The following is a 14,042-nucleotide window of genomic DNA, read 5'->3' as shown; positions in this document are numbered from 1 at the left end:
GCCATCAAAACAAAATGTTCCTTTATTATTGCTAAGACCAAGACAGTCAAAATGCAAAGACATCTTGTCAAAAGACAGTGTACTCTGAAAGTGTGATAGTTACCCTCTGTAATATTGTCCAGTTGCTAACATTGTATATTTAGGCTGCTGAATAGTATTGATGTCAGCCAAGGCACACACTATACAGGTGCTGGTCATATAATTAGAATATCATGAAAAGGTTGATTTATTTCAGTAATTCTATTCAAAAAGTGAAACTTGTATAATGTATACATTCATTCCACACAGACTGATATATTTCAAGTGTTTATTTTTTTTTTTACTTTTGATGATTAGAACTGACAACTAATGAAAACCCCAAATTCAGTATCTCAGAAAATTAGAATATTGTGAAAAGGTTCAATATTGAAGACACCTGGTGCCACACTCTAATCAGCTAATTAACTCAAAACACCTGCAAAGGCCTTTAAATGGTCTCTCAGTCTAGTTCTGTAGGCTACACAATCATGGGGAAGACTGCTAACTTGACAGCTGTCCAAAAGATGACCATTGACACCTTGCACAAGGAGGGCAAGACACAAAAGGTCATTGCTAAACAGGCTGGCTGTTCACAGAGCTCTGTGTCCAAGCACATTAATAGAGAGTCGAAGGGAAGGAAAAGATGTGGTAGAAAAAAGTGTACAAGCAATAGGGATAACCGCACCCTGGAGAGGATTGTGAAACAAAACCCATTCAAAAATGTGGGGGAGATTCACAAAGAGTGGACTGCAGCTGGAGTCAGTGCTTCAAGAACCACCAGGCACAGATGTAAGCAAGACATGGGTTTCAGCTGTTGCATTCCTTGTGTCAAGCCACTCCTGAACAAGACACAGCGTCAGAAGCGTCTTGCCTGGGCTAAAGACAAAAAGGACTGGACTGCTGCTGAGTGGTCCAAAGTTATGTTCTCTAATGAAAGTAAATTTTGCACTTCCTTTGGAAATCAAGGTCCCAGAGTCTGGAGGAAGAGAGGAGAGGCACAGAATCCACGTTGCTTGAAGTCCAGTGTAAAGTTTCCACAGTCAGTGATGGTTTGGGGTGCTATGTCATCTGCTGGTGTTGGTCCACTGTGTTTTCTGAGGTCCAAGGTCAACGCAGCTGTCTACCAGGAAGTTTTAGAGCACTTTATGGAGATGCAGATTTCATTTTCCAACAGGACTTGGCACCTGCACACAGTGCCAAAGCTACCAGTACCTGGTTTAAGGACCATGGTATCCCTGTTCTTAATTGGCCAGCAAACTCGCCTGACCTTAACCCTATAGAAAATCGATGGGGTATTGTGAAGAGGAAGATGCGATGCGCCAGGCCCAACAATGCAGAAGAGCTGAAGGCCACTATCGGAGCAACCTGGGCTCTCATAACACCTGAGCAGTGCCACAGATTGATCGATTCCATGCCACGCCGCATTGCTGCAGAAATTCAGGCAAAAGGAGCCCCAACTAAGTATTGAGTGCTGTACATGCTCATACTTTTCATGTTCATGGCCAACATTTCTAAAAATCCTTTTTTGTATTGGTCTTAAGTAATCTAATTTTCTGAGATACTGAATTTGGGGTTTTCATTAGTCAGTTATAATCATCAACATTAAAAGAAATAAACACTTGAAATATATCAGTCTGTGTGGAATGAATGTATACATTATACAAGTTTCACTTTTTGAATGGAATTATTGAAATAAATCAACTTTTTCATGATATTCTAATTATATTATGATCAGCACTTGCTCAATGTATGTACCACCAGTCAACCACATCAACACAAAGGAAGCTTGAACAGAAACAAATATATACAACAGCAAAATTATCAAGAAATACTGACAATATGTGTAAGAAAAAAATTAATTTGCTGCAAATGTATCAACCTCAAGGGTCATCCAATCTGTCCTCTCTGTCTGGCCACAACATTTTATCAACATCACACCTGATATCCTCCCTTGCAATGCAATGAGGGAAGCATATTTTGGCATGATGTAGCCCCCCCCCTACAACAATCTGCTGTGATATCCTCACCTGTCACCTGTTGGACTTTGGTTGCTCTAAATTGTGAGGAAATTGAATTGTTCCACATCTAGCCTAAGTCTATTCATCTGAAAATGTTTACAACAAAACAACATGCATATTATATATCTAATATAGATGTGACAGGTTATTGTGATTGTTGGTTGGGCTATTTTGCATGTAGGGATACACAATGTGTAATTGCATTTGAGAATAATATAATTCAATAGCAAATTAATGCAAACTATTTTGATCTGCAAGGCTTACTCAATGCATGTTGTGCCAAAGCAATGACAAATGACTATAGTCATGTGAACAACTGACCTAATATTCATACAAATAGTCATATAGTTTGACAAAGTTGAATTGTTTTGGTGACTGGGAAGGACTGTATATTATGGTTGGTCTTTGAAAAGTTGTGGCCACCGATCAGAATGCAAACAAGATCTTACTTTTAGGTGTTTTATTGGAATAAAGGTTTATGTGTGTGGTTCTGAAACAGAGATACAGGCATAAATCAGTAAAATCTAGACTCTATATAAATGTCAAATAGTTATTACATACCTAGCAGGTATATAATAAAACATAAACACAATTAAGAGGTTACATTATAGTTTTGTTATATATGACTACAATTCAGTGTTATAATAAATGCTTATTACTAAGCAAATACAAACTTAGAAATGCAGTAGTACACTATATCCCTATTCAAAGATTAATTTGCTGCACATTAACTGCAACAATACACAACATGCTAAATTCAGCTGAACATAATAATTATGAGCTGCAGAATTCCTTCTTAAACTAAACGTTAAATGTTACACAGATTAAGAACAACATACAATATTTCAAATTGAGATACGTAAGGCTTGCAAAGCAACACCTGTTCAGGGCTGGACTGGGGTAGAAAATCAGCCCTGGACTTTTGAGACCTAGACCAGCCCACCACAATCGGATGGACGCCAACCGTCCTTGCAGTCCCCTTCAACACATAAACATATGAGCAGGGTTAAAAATTAGCACCATCTACTAGCCAAATGCTGGCAAAATATGCAAGTGGCTGGTAGATTTGCTTGTCTCACCAGCCAAAAAAACCCAAAACATTTTAACATTCACTAACCATTTAGCTGGTGGACAAAAAGTTAATGTTGAACCCTGCATACCAGCCTCTAATACTCTGACTTAGCTGAGTGGTAGGCTAAGTAAGAGAGTAAGATAATGTACTCACTGAGTCACAAAGGCTGCCTGGCTCTTAATGGCAAGATGGCTAAAGGTTTAGGGTGGAGCGTGGCTATCATCAAGATGTCTTGTATAACTTTAGTTAACAAGTGATAAGTCTGTAAGTTGAGCTAAAGCTGTATTTTGTACACAGTATGTAGCTAACACTTGTGTTATTGTGAAATGTTGATAAATCAGAAGGTTGGATGAAAGTGGATATATTATTATTTATTTATTTATAAAATTTATAAACTGCACAGTCTTTCGACACCAGCGCTCTCTTTCAAACTTTCCCGAAACTGAAACTTAAGCCTTCTTCTTCAATTAGCAGTGAAGCACAGTGTTGATTGGCTGATTCTCAAGCAGCCAGTTTAACCTGCCTGAGGAGGTCGTCCTTTGTCACATTAGTAGTCATTTGTCGATTGTGCCAAAGCGATTGATAAAAACTGTAAGGCCTGCTGCTGCTTTTGGGTCCATTCTCAGTCAAGAATTAAACTTGTCACCAGCTTCGACTGTAGGAATGTGTGGGAGGGAGAAATGTCTCTAAGAAGGACTAAGATACAATTTGGGTACTGTACAAATTACTGTTTCACTTGCAGTTGCATGCATAAGGTGTGAGTATGTATAGGCTTCATTTACAAGGGGAATGGGGGAATAATCAAAACTGGCCAGTGCAACCCAAAAAAACAAAAGAAAAAACTATTACCTTTACACAAATAAAGACATTTGCACAATAAAGTGATGCAGAAAAGGCACAAATTGTTGCAGAAAAATGCACCAGAATGCAGAAAATTAAGTCAATTTATTAACTTAGCAACTTATTTACTTTGACTACTTAATTTACGCAAAACCGACACATTCTTAATCCCAGCGCATCAAAAAGCCACGCTTGGTCAGGTGCCTTTGGCATTTGTTATTGATGCAAAAAGTCTCCTTTAGCGTCTAGCTCTTTGGCGCCATTTTTAGACGTGCTTAGTCACCTGTTGCCGTAAATTTGTGACGCTCTGGGTCGGCATCAGTTTTTTTGACGGGACAGTTAGGTTTAGGAAAAGATCATGGGTGGGGTTACAAAATGTATGTTTCAGTGACACAAGAAAGTGACACAAACCCCAGTCTGCTGGGTGAAAGTCCTGTGTTGTTTGACCCATCCACCACCCAAACCTACCTCCTTATGCAAATTTTCGGTCATTCATACTACTCGCTACTGTTGTCTCTCTTAATACTACGTCATCTTATAGCACCGTGGTCAAGCTACTGCTATGCCTGGTGCGTTCAATACAGACGCTAAAGGGTGATTTTTGCATTGGTATCTGAGGCTGAGAGCCACTGACCAAGCATCAGTATTTGATGAGTTGTGAATGAAAACGGGTTGAACCAACATACTAATTTTAACCCAAACCATGACCTTTTTCTTAAACCTAACCAAGTATTTTTCCTTGAATTCACAACGTTTATCACGTGTGACGTGAACTTGAAGTTGCAAGGTGGAACACCAACAGCCAATACCATAAAAGAAGCGCAACACAGGGTTGCACAATGAAATGCAGTTGTAATGTAAGTGTTACTTTCTGGGCAGATACAACGGCTGGCATCTTAACATTAAAAATTCCACACCCAAACATTTATCAACTTTGAATTTGAGCATCAAGCTTTAATTATTATTTTAATGTATATAGGCTATTTATGATTATTGGGGTCTTTCAGTTAATATATAGCTTCTTTTAAAGACTTTTTTTTGGGGGGCTTCTTCACTTACAAGTGACAGTGGATAGACTTGAAAGGGGGAGAGAGATGGGGGATGACACGCAGTAAAGGGCAGCAGGTCGGATTCGAACCCGCACGGCTGCTTAAATGTATGTGTGTATATACATATATATATATATATATATATATATATATATATATATATATATATATATAATCATAGGGGTTTAAGGAATTTGCCTTGGTGTTTGGTGCATAAGGAACATTTTAAGAGAAATATAAAAATAAAAGCAAAGTACTACACTTGTACTTATCCATTTGTTTTTCAATCATCTTTCACAACATGATCCTGGTTGTAGATAAATCAGGTTATATTATAATAAAAAAGTAGTAGTATTGTCATCCCCCACGGTGCTGATGGTCTGTGAGTCGGAGATGTCTTTCCCCAGCTTCACATGCTGCTTCCTGTCAGTCAGGAAGTCAGTGATCCACCTACAGGTGGAGTCAGGCACACAAAGCTGGGAGAGTTTTCTAATGGAGCAGAGCCGGGATGATGGTATTAAAGGCAGAGCTGAAATCCACAGGATCCTGGCGTAGGTTCCTGCGGAGTCCAGGTGCTGGAGTATGTAGTGGAGGGCCAGGTTTACTGCATCGTCTACAGACCTATTGGCTCTGTAGGCTGGTCGGTGATGTCTTTGAGGTGTGAAAGCACAAGGTGCTCAAAGGACTTCATAACCACAGAGGTCAGGGCGACGGGTCTGACGGGTCGTTAAGTCCTGTGGTCCTTGGCTTCTTGGGAACAGGGATGATGGTTGAGGACTTGAAGCAGGCTAGCATGTGACATGTCTTCAGCGAGGTGTTGAAAATGTCTGTGAACACTGGAGACAGCTGGTTAGCGCAATGCTTCAAGCTGGATGAGGAGACAGCATCCGGTCCAGCAGCTTTCCTGGGGTTCTGTCTCCTGAATAGTTTGTTGACGTCTTTCTCATTGATGGAAAGAGTCGTCACTGAGGTGGGTGGGGAGGTGGAGGTGATGCACTGTAGCTGGAGCTGTTGGGAGGTGTCGTGGGGGATGGTTTCAGGGCAGACCCTTTGTTGGGAGGTGTTGAGGGGGATGGTTACAGGACTGTCCCATTGTCTAACAAAGCGACAGTAGAACTCGTTAAGGTCGTTGGTTAGGCGTCGGTCGTTGATGGAGTGGGGGACTATGGGCTTGTGAAGGAGGAAAGAGAATGGTTGAAAATGGCTGTAACTAGAGTGTACATTGTCCATTCTGCTTGAAATTTCCCATGATCAACAAGAGTCCAGGCCAGGACATCTACAGGCCAATATTGACTTTTGGTCATAGCGCCCCCTGCTGGCAACAGGAAATCAGCCTTATATGACAAACATCATCCAATTTACATGAAACTTATAATGTGTGGTCTAAATGTGATACTGAGCCGCTCCCTATATTTTAACCACACCCATGTACGCAGGCCACGCCCATGCACTTTTGAAACGTTTATGGTAGAGAAGTTTTCAGAATTTCCTGTTGCCAGCCCTTTTCATTGGAGATGGTTTGGCCCACTGCCTATGCTTAAACCACGCCCCCTTTCATAACTGGTGACCCGTTTATCATAGATTCTTGTGTGAGGTGTCATTGAACTCAGCAGAGAGTTCCTTTTTCATTTCACGCCCCATACACTTGGTACAACTTTTGCAATACACGCACTCTACTGTGCGTGCTGTGTACGACAGTTGTGCAAATGCAGGGCCACCGTCCCCTTAATTGAGTTTGTTCTTTTGTCCCCTTGTGTTTTTGCTGTGTTCACTGTGTGTGTGTCTGTGTTCACGGGTGACTTTCTCCTGGGATCCCTCACTACCCTTGCGACCCCTCCACTGGTAATTCTCAGCAAATATAATTTTTCCTTCCCCCTCCACCTAGTAAGTGTGAATGTGTTTTAATAGTTGTTTTAAAGATTGTTAAAATAAAGTATTCTTGTTTTCTTTGAAATTGAACCGCGTCTCTCTGCCTTTTGTGGACGAACCTGTGTGACCTTAATTGTATAGCATTGTGTAGTATTACAGTTGAGAGTAAAATAACTCAAGTGGCGTTAGTCTGTGTTTTTGAGTTCTAGTTTCACCTAGACCTTGCTTTACTGATTAGCTCTACGGTGCCACGCACTTTGCTGCCTATGACCACCCCTGCCCCTCTTTGCTTGTGCCGCCACACACTGAACAGATGATTTACTGTGAAGACAGACGCTCTTAGTTTAATTTTCCTCCTCTGCATTTTATTCATTGAATCCAATGTGCAGCAGTAAATACTATGCAGCAGTAAATGTGGTCGTAGTAAGACAAAATCCAAGGTTTATTTTTTTCATTGTTTTTTTTAGATGAAACGGGCATTTAACTGCAGGCTGACTGTGTTCACCTGCAGCCCTCATCCCATCATGTTGCTTTTTCAAACCACAGCGGACCAATTTGCTTAATCTTCAAAGGACCACAGGACTGTGGTGGAAACAAAGATAATGATGGACTGACAGAACTTTTTAGTTAAGTTGTCCCAAGAACTTTAGCTGCAGCTGTTGTGGGTGCAGGATAAAGAGAGTGACCAACAGAAGGAGAAAAGAGAGAGACAGAGAGATCAGCACCTTGGACAGTGCTGCAGCACACTGCCCTGACAAGTTTTACCACATGTGGCTACTAGCCTACTTTAACTTTGGATTTCCAGTACAATAAAACCATGTTTTGTTGAATCTTCGAAATACAGAACTACAATGTTGAAAACAGTTAACATTCATTATTTTTATTTGGACATGCTATTATTAACAAAACTTGTATTGTGTTGTTAAAGGGTTACGTTTGTATTTTTCAAACTTGAACCTATTTCCCTTTGTTTTTGTCCTGGTAACTAATGGGAACATATTTTTTGCAAGTCCAGTATTGAGCAAGACCGCTGCAGTTGGCAACCGCGATACAGACTGCAATGTAACCATTTTGGGCATTTGTGCACCTTTAATTTACATTCACTAAAAGTGCTTGACAACATTATGGAAAGGAACCTCTAAAGAGATAAACCTTTTTGTTACAAAGTAAAATCCTTTTTGTTCAACCAGAAATAGCCCTGAAATCACCATTGCCCAACTCACCAGACTCTATTGCATGATTGTCCATAGTAAATTAATTAATCCCAAGTTAATTGTACATTTTTGTATCTGTTCTAAATGTAATTTAAAAGGAATATTTACTGTAATTCTCTTATTAACATGGGAGCAGACAAATATGCTTTCTTTATGCCAATGTCTATTAATAAAACACAATGACAAATACTGTCTAGGATATTTTCCAGAATAACCTCAAAGGTACTGTATGCTCAAAAAATATGCTGAAACATAATACGGCAACCTAAGACAATCAAGCAACAACAGATGTGTAAATTGACCTGAATTTAACAAGTCATGTCCGGTGAGTACAGCTGTGCTGCATCGTTTCCTGATTTCACAAACTACAGAGCGGCCTGAGGCCCAAATCACAGAAAATGCATGCATTAATTACACGTCAAAACAATTAGTAGCATTAAAAGGAATTTGTGTTAACTTGTTATTATGGTGGGTTTGGCAATAATGATTTTGGGGACTTTCATGTGGAACAAAAAGGATCATACTCTTTTAAAAAAAAGGTCAACCTGATCTCACAGAATTCCGTGAAATGAACACGGCCCCTCGTTGAATTCGTTGAACTTGTCCTAAAACAATAGTCAGGTGCCCATATGAACATTAAAACCAGCTTTTCTTACTATTAGTATTCAATTTAGTTTCCACACTCCATCCTTTGCTCCCTCTTCTTAAGGCCAACTGTTATCTTTCTGTAAACGTCGTATCGTGTAGTAGGCTACGCAGCCGCCAGGCACGCCGATGCGCCGCGGCGTGGAGACATAACCAAAGGGCATCAGAAGCAGTTTTGCGTCAGACAAAAGGTGGATACCGACAACGTGCAGTGCAGAGTCGCTGTTCCTTTGCATCATGACGTAAAACATAGGCCTAATATAAGAAAATCTCGCACAATGTAAACGTTAGATTATTCAATGCATCGTCTCCCGCTGCGGGCGCCCACGGTGTTAACTAGGCTACTACTACACGGTGATGCGGCGAGTAGTGGGTGTGCGCCTCTGCATCCAGCCAGTCTCTCTGCCACTACAGCAGTAGCACACGCCACGGATAATGTGTTTTCACTCTTTGCCTTTCTCTGTCCTCCCTCGTATGATGTCGACGGAATCTACCGAAAGGACTCTGAGAGATTAATGCCATTTAAATTCCCCTAAAGCAGTACCAAGAGCTAGGAGAATCAAGATGAAATTTCCGACTGAGAATCCAAGAAAGCCAGGGAACATGACCCCTCCACCAGGTTAGACTGTTATTAATCTATTATATTATTTTTGTAAAGACTGCAGCGAGTATGTTACTATCTAATCTGTTTTGTTTTTTTTTAAAGAAATGCTGCAGTCTGTGAAACTGTTTATTTATACAGTGTTATAACCTTAACCTGGTCTGCCTCCACTGTGATTATTTCTACCTGGCAGCTCCATTAGGTTTGCCAATGAAAGATTAATGCTCACCACAAATTGTCTTTCCAGAGAAATATGGAAATATGGCATGATGCTGCATGCTGAACGTTACTATGGGAGAATAGGCTACTGCAGCCACGTCTTGATTGTGGCGTCCCTAGTGCTCAAAACACAGGAGGGGGTTGCAGGAAAATGTTAACAGGCACTGTCATTTAACAACAACTTAAATGCAATATTACAATGCAGTAGAGAGATGTCCATAGGGTCTGGTTAAAACATTACCTCCAAATCCTGCATGTGTCACTTGGTCCTACAGCGTCAGTATCAGCACGTTTACCCAGTCCGTACAGGTGATTTAGATGTTGGAAAATGGACCAAGTGTGCGCACATTCAGGCAAAAATAATTTACTAGTTAATATAGACTGAGAAAAATACTAAAAAGCTACTACCACTGTCAGCTATACTATACTACATTTAGGTTATATTGATCCCCCAGTGGTGCTTAATGAAAGATATCTAATATCTTATATATAAGGTGCTGAAATAACAAGGATCCCAAAATTATCATTAGTTTAGTTTTAGTCAGACACCTTACTTTCATTGCTTTGTTTGTTAATTTCAGTGGAATGTTTGAGCTGTTGTCAGCTCCATAGACAACAAATGTCTATGGTTAGCTCAGACATAGTATAGATACATACTGTGCTATTCAATTAAGCAGAGTAGTTGCCGTCTAAGAAGGGGGAAGCTCATTCCAAAGCAAAATACTGTATAATTGTATCAGTTTTAATCAAGGAGTAGGCCTAGGTTGGATTATTTCTATGTTTAGATGCCTTTTTATGAAGCTGAAACTGCACATAATAATGAAAATATACCATTGATGCAAGCCAACAGGAACCCTTGTTTTTTCTGCGGTTTTATATTTGTTTTATGTGGGTAGGGCACAATAATAACTAGAACTGCAAGCAGTTATAACGGGGCCCGTCGCCCCCGACGCCCCGGGGAGCTCCGCCAGTCGCCCCTGATGACCTGGGGAGCTGCGCCAATGCGGAACCTAAAGCATTACGTGGGGGGGCAAACATTGGTGAATATCGAGAGGTTTGATCCACAAGGTCTGCGGTACTCTGCCATTGCAAATGTAGTGGTTAACAGTTCATGTCCATGCACATACAGACTACCTTTAACAATGCTCTACAATAAACAAACTTCTTAATCCCCCTGACCACAGGGGATAGCAGAGAGAAATGAGAGAGTGACTGAGAGGGCGGAGGGGGGGGAGGCAGGTGTGGTGGTTGAAGGAGCAGGCGAGGTGGTCAGGTTGTTGTAAATGGAGTCATAGGCGCCAATTTATGTTTTCGTCTGTGGGTGCTCACAGGCGCCCTTTAAAAAAGAAAAAAGTAGTCAAAAATTGTTTGCATTTCAGAACCTTAGGAAATGGTCAGCGTCCGATGCGAACACACACGCCTATTAACTCGATAATTCAGCCGTAAAGTAGGCTTTCAACTCAGGACAGCGCCACTTCTCACAAATACAGATGGGATTGGAGATGAAAAGTTACAGTTAAGTTACTTACACGTAAATGCGAGCAGCTTCATGGAAAATTAAGAATCAATGATACCAACATAACCAATCACACTATGACAGACACTCCACTTAGCACCAACTGCAATGTTTAATTGCACGGTATCGGTGCCTATGAATGGTGTTGATTTTGGATTGAAAACGTGAGAGAAAAGAGTTGCATTTGTCGACTGTGAAGGTTGTAGAAACTTTGTCAGGTGGGTTAAGAAGATTGTTTATTGTAAAAAAAACCAGGGGAGCATGCAAAAGCAAAAACCAAAACGTAACGTAGGAGGCAAACCTCAGTAAATATTGAGAAGTGTGAGCTGCAAGCTCTGTGGTACATTCCCATTGCAAAAATTCCATTAACATCGATTGAGTAAAAGGGTCAAAACTGGTCTACATTGATTATAGTGCCCCCTAATGGCCGCTCTTCGCCAAATTTGGTACAGAGCCTCAGAGCGGCATGCCGAATGAGCGTCACAAGTTTCGTGTTGATTGCATTTACTGTGGCAGAGATATTGCAATTGCAAATTTACCATTTAAATGCATTTATTTGTTTGGCCAAAACAAATAAACATTGCTTAAAGCACCCTCCAAAGACCGATCTTGGCCAAATTTGCTACAGAGCATCGTAATGGTTGAACAATTAAAAATTAAGTTCTTTGCTGATAACATTTAATTTGGCTGAGGTATGATATGATGTGTCATAGCTAGCTAGGAAAATTTGTTTGAAATTTGTCGTCAAATGCGCCTAGTTAAAGAGTAACTTTTGGTCAAGTCCATCTGGAGATGCTACCTACCAGGTTTCATGCTGATCCGTCGCACGGCCTAGGACGAGTTCAAAAAAATTGGTTTTGCGCATTGCGCGATATTGCAAAAAATATTTTAAGCAGAAATGGGCGTGGCCTATATCATGTGATTCAGCTTGATTCAAGGAACATGTGGATGTAAGGATTTCTAATGTGTGATGTGTAATGTGGGAGTTAAAGGCAAAAAACCATTATAGCGCCACCTAGTGGTCCACATGTGTAATTTTTGGCAGGTGTGGTCCATGACCCATTGTCTATCTACCCTGTGAATTTAAAGTTGTTCACATTAGTGGAAGTGGTGAATCTAGACTTGGGTCCCATAGGCCACGCCCACTTTGACCCCTCAGGAGTGTCCCTAGATGGTACCCATCATATTTTGTAAAAATTGGATGAGCTGTTCATGAGATATAAACTTTATGTACTTGTAGCGCCCCCTAGTGACCAATTTTCGTAAAACGCGAGGGGGACCTCCAGAGGGTCATGGCAAACAAGAATCTAAAGTTTGGTGTTGATACCATTTATTTTGGCCGAGATATGGCAAAGTTGGTATTTTTATAGTTAGCTCCACAAATTTGTTCGTGAGTAATATGCGCAGTGTTTGTCCTATAAAAATTATTTTTAGGCAGAGAAGAAAAATAAAAACTAGAACTGCAAGCAGTTATGGCGGGAAAAACTGCTAACAGTTAACGTAGCAAAATTCCTTGAGTAACTTTTGGTCAGGTCCATCTGGAGATGCTACGTACCAGGTTTCGTGCTGATCCGTCGCACCGCCTAGGACGAGTTCGAAAAAGTTGGTTTTGAGCATTGCGCGATATTGCGAAAAGACTTTTGAGCGGAAATGGGCGTGGCCTATATCATGTGATTCAGCTTGATTCAAGGAAAACGTGGATGTAAGGATTTCTAATGTGCGATGTGTAATGTGGGACTTAAAGGCAAAAAAAAAACATTATAGCACCACCTAGTGGTCCACATGTGTAATAAAAAAAAGGTGTGGTCCATGACCCATTGTCTGTCTATGCTGTAAATTTTAAGTTGTTCACGTTAGTGTAAGTAGTAAATTTGGACTTGGGTCCCATAGGCCACGCCCACTTTGACCCCTCAGTACCCCACTCTAGGGTTGGCCTCAGGAGTGGCCCTAAATGGTACCCAACAAATTTTGTAAAAATCGGATGAGCGTTTTTTGAGATATAAACTTTTTGTACTTGTAGCGCCCTCTAGTGACCAATTTTCGTAAAACGTGTGGGGGACCTTCAGAGGATCATGTCACCTAGTGGTGGAAGTGGGTACATTTTTGCGCCTGAGGTCCTTGCGGAGTTTCAGACCATTCCTGAAAAAGGCAATCCCCCACCATGTATGGTTTAGGCTGTAGTCGGAGTTTTAGGCGGAGAAGAATAATGATGATGATGATTAATCAGTAAAAAATCAATAGGGTTCCACAGCCCTGCTTGTGCAAACGGTGTAGCTCTTGCTACCGCCGGTTCTTGCAGACTCGGGCTTGGACCCCTAATAAGGAAGAAGAAGAATTTTTGGAAAAACAATAGGGTTCTACAGCTCCGCTGGAGATGTGAACCGCGTTGCCTTGCATTACGTGGTTCCCATGCTCCCTCGGGCTTGGACCCCTAATAATTGAAACGGGCACCAGCTGATACAATGTCATTTACGACCAGAGTAACAGCAGTTGCAGTACTGTGCCCCACTCTAAAACCTGACTGAATTCATCAGAGATTCCACGACCAAGCAAGACAGTTTGGATATTGGTCTACAGTTGTTAAGATTGTTTGTGTCCCCTCCCTTATGTAGAGAATTTCCAAATTCTGGGAACTACACCAGAGGAAATTGAAAAATTGAAAATATATATAATATATTTGTTATGAGATAATATGGACTGAGAGGGTAAGAAATAGGGATCTAAATTGTCCTCTCCAGTACACTTCCTGGGATTGATGGTAAGTAGAGCATATTTAACTACACTTGAGGAGACAGGCTCTAGGGTAAATGCAGGGCTGCAAGAAACAGAGAATACATTGTCATCAATTGGAAAGGGATCTTGCTCTTGGGGGAATTACTAGAATTGTTGGGGCTTTGTAAACTATAGAGTGTGGTCTAGACCTACTCTATCTGTAAAGTGTCTCGAGATAACTCCTGTTATGATTTGAAACTATAAATAAA

The 14,042-nt window shown here is 40.8% G+C and overlaps 1 protein-coding gene across 1 annotated transcript in view; it reads left to right on the top strand.

The window, feature by feature from the left end:
- Positions 1–9,289: 9,289 nt before the first annotated feature.
- The window catches only part of kcnk10a (potassium channel, subfamily K, member 10a), a 121,327-nt gene continuing 116,574 nt past the window's right edge, over positions 9,290–14,042 (top strand). The window contains exon 1 of the mRNA XM_078274585.1: positions 9,290–9,344. Coding sequence (XP_078130711.1) covers positions 9,290–9,344 — 55 coding nt within the window. The remainder of the gene's footprint in view (positions 9,345–14,042) is intronic.

This window comes from Sander vitreus, chromosome 18, assembly GCF_031162955.1.
Source record: "Sander vitreus isolate 19-12246 chromosome 18, sanVit1, whole genome shotgun sequence".
Lineage (NCBI taxonomy): Eukaryota > Metazoa > Chordata > Actinopteri > Perciformes > Percidae > Sander > Sander vitreus.
The sequence above is the reverse complement of the archived record's forward strand: the minus strand, read 5'-3'. Positions and strand labels throughout refer to the sequence as shown.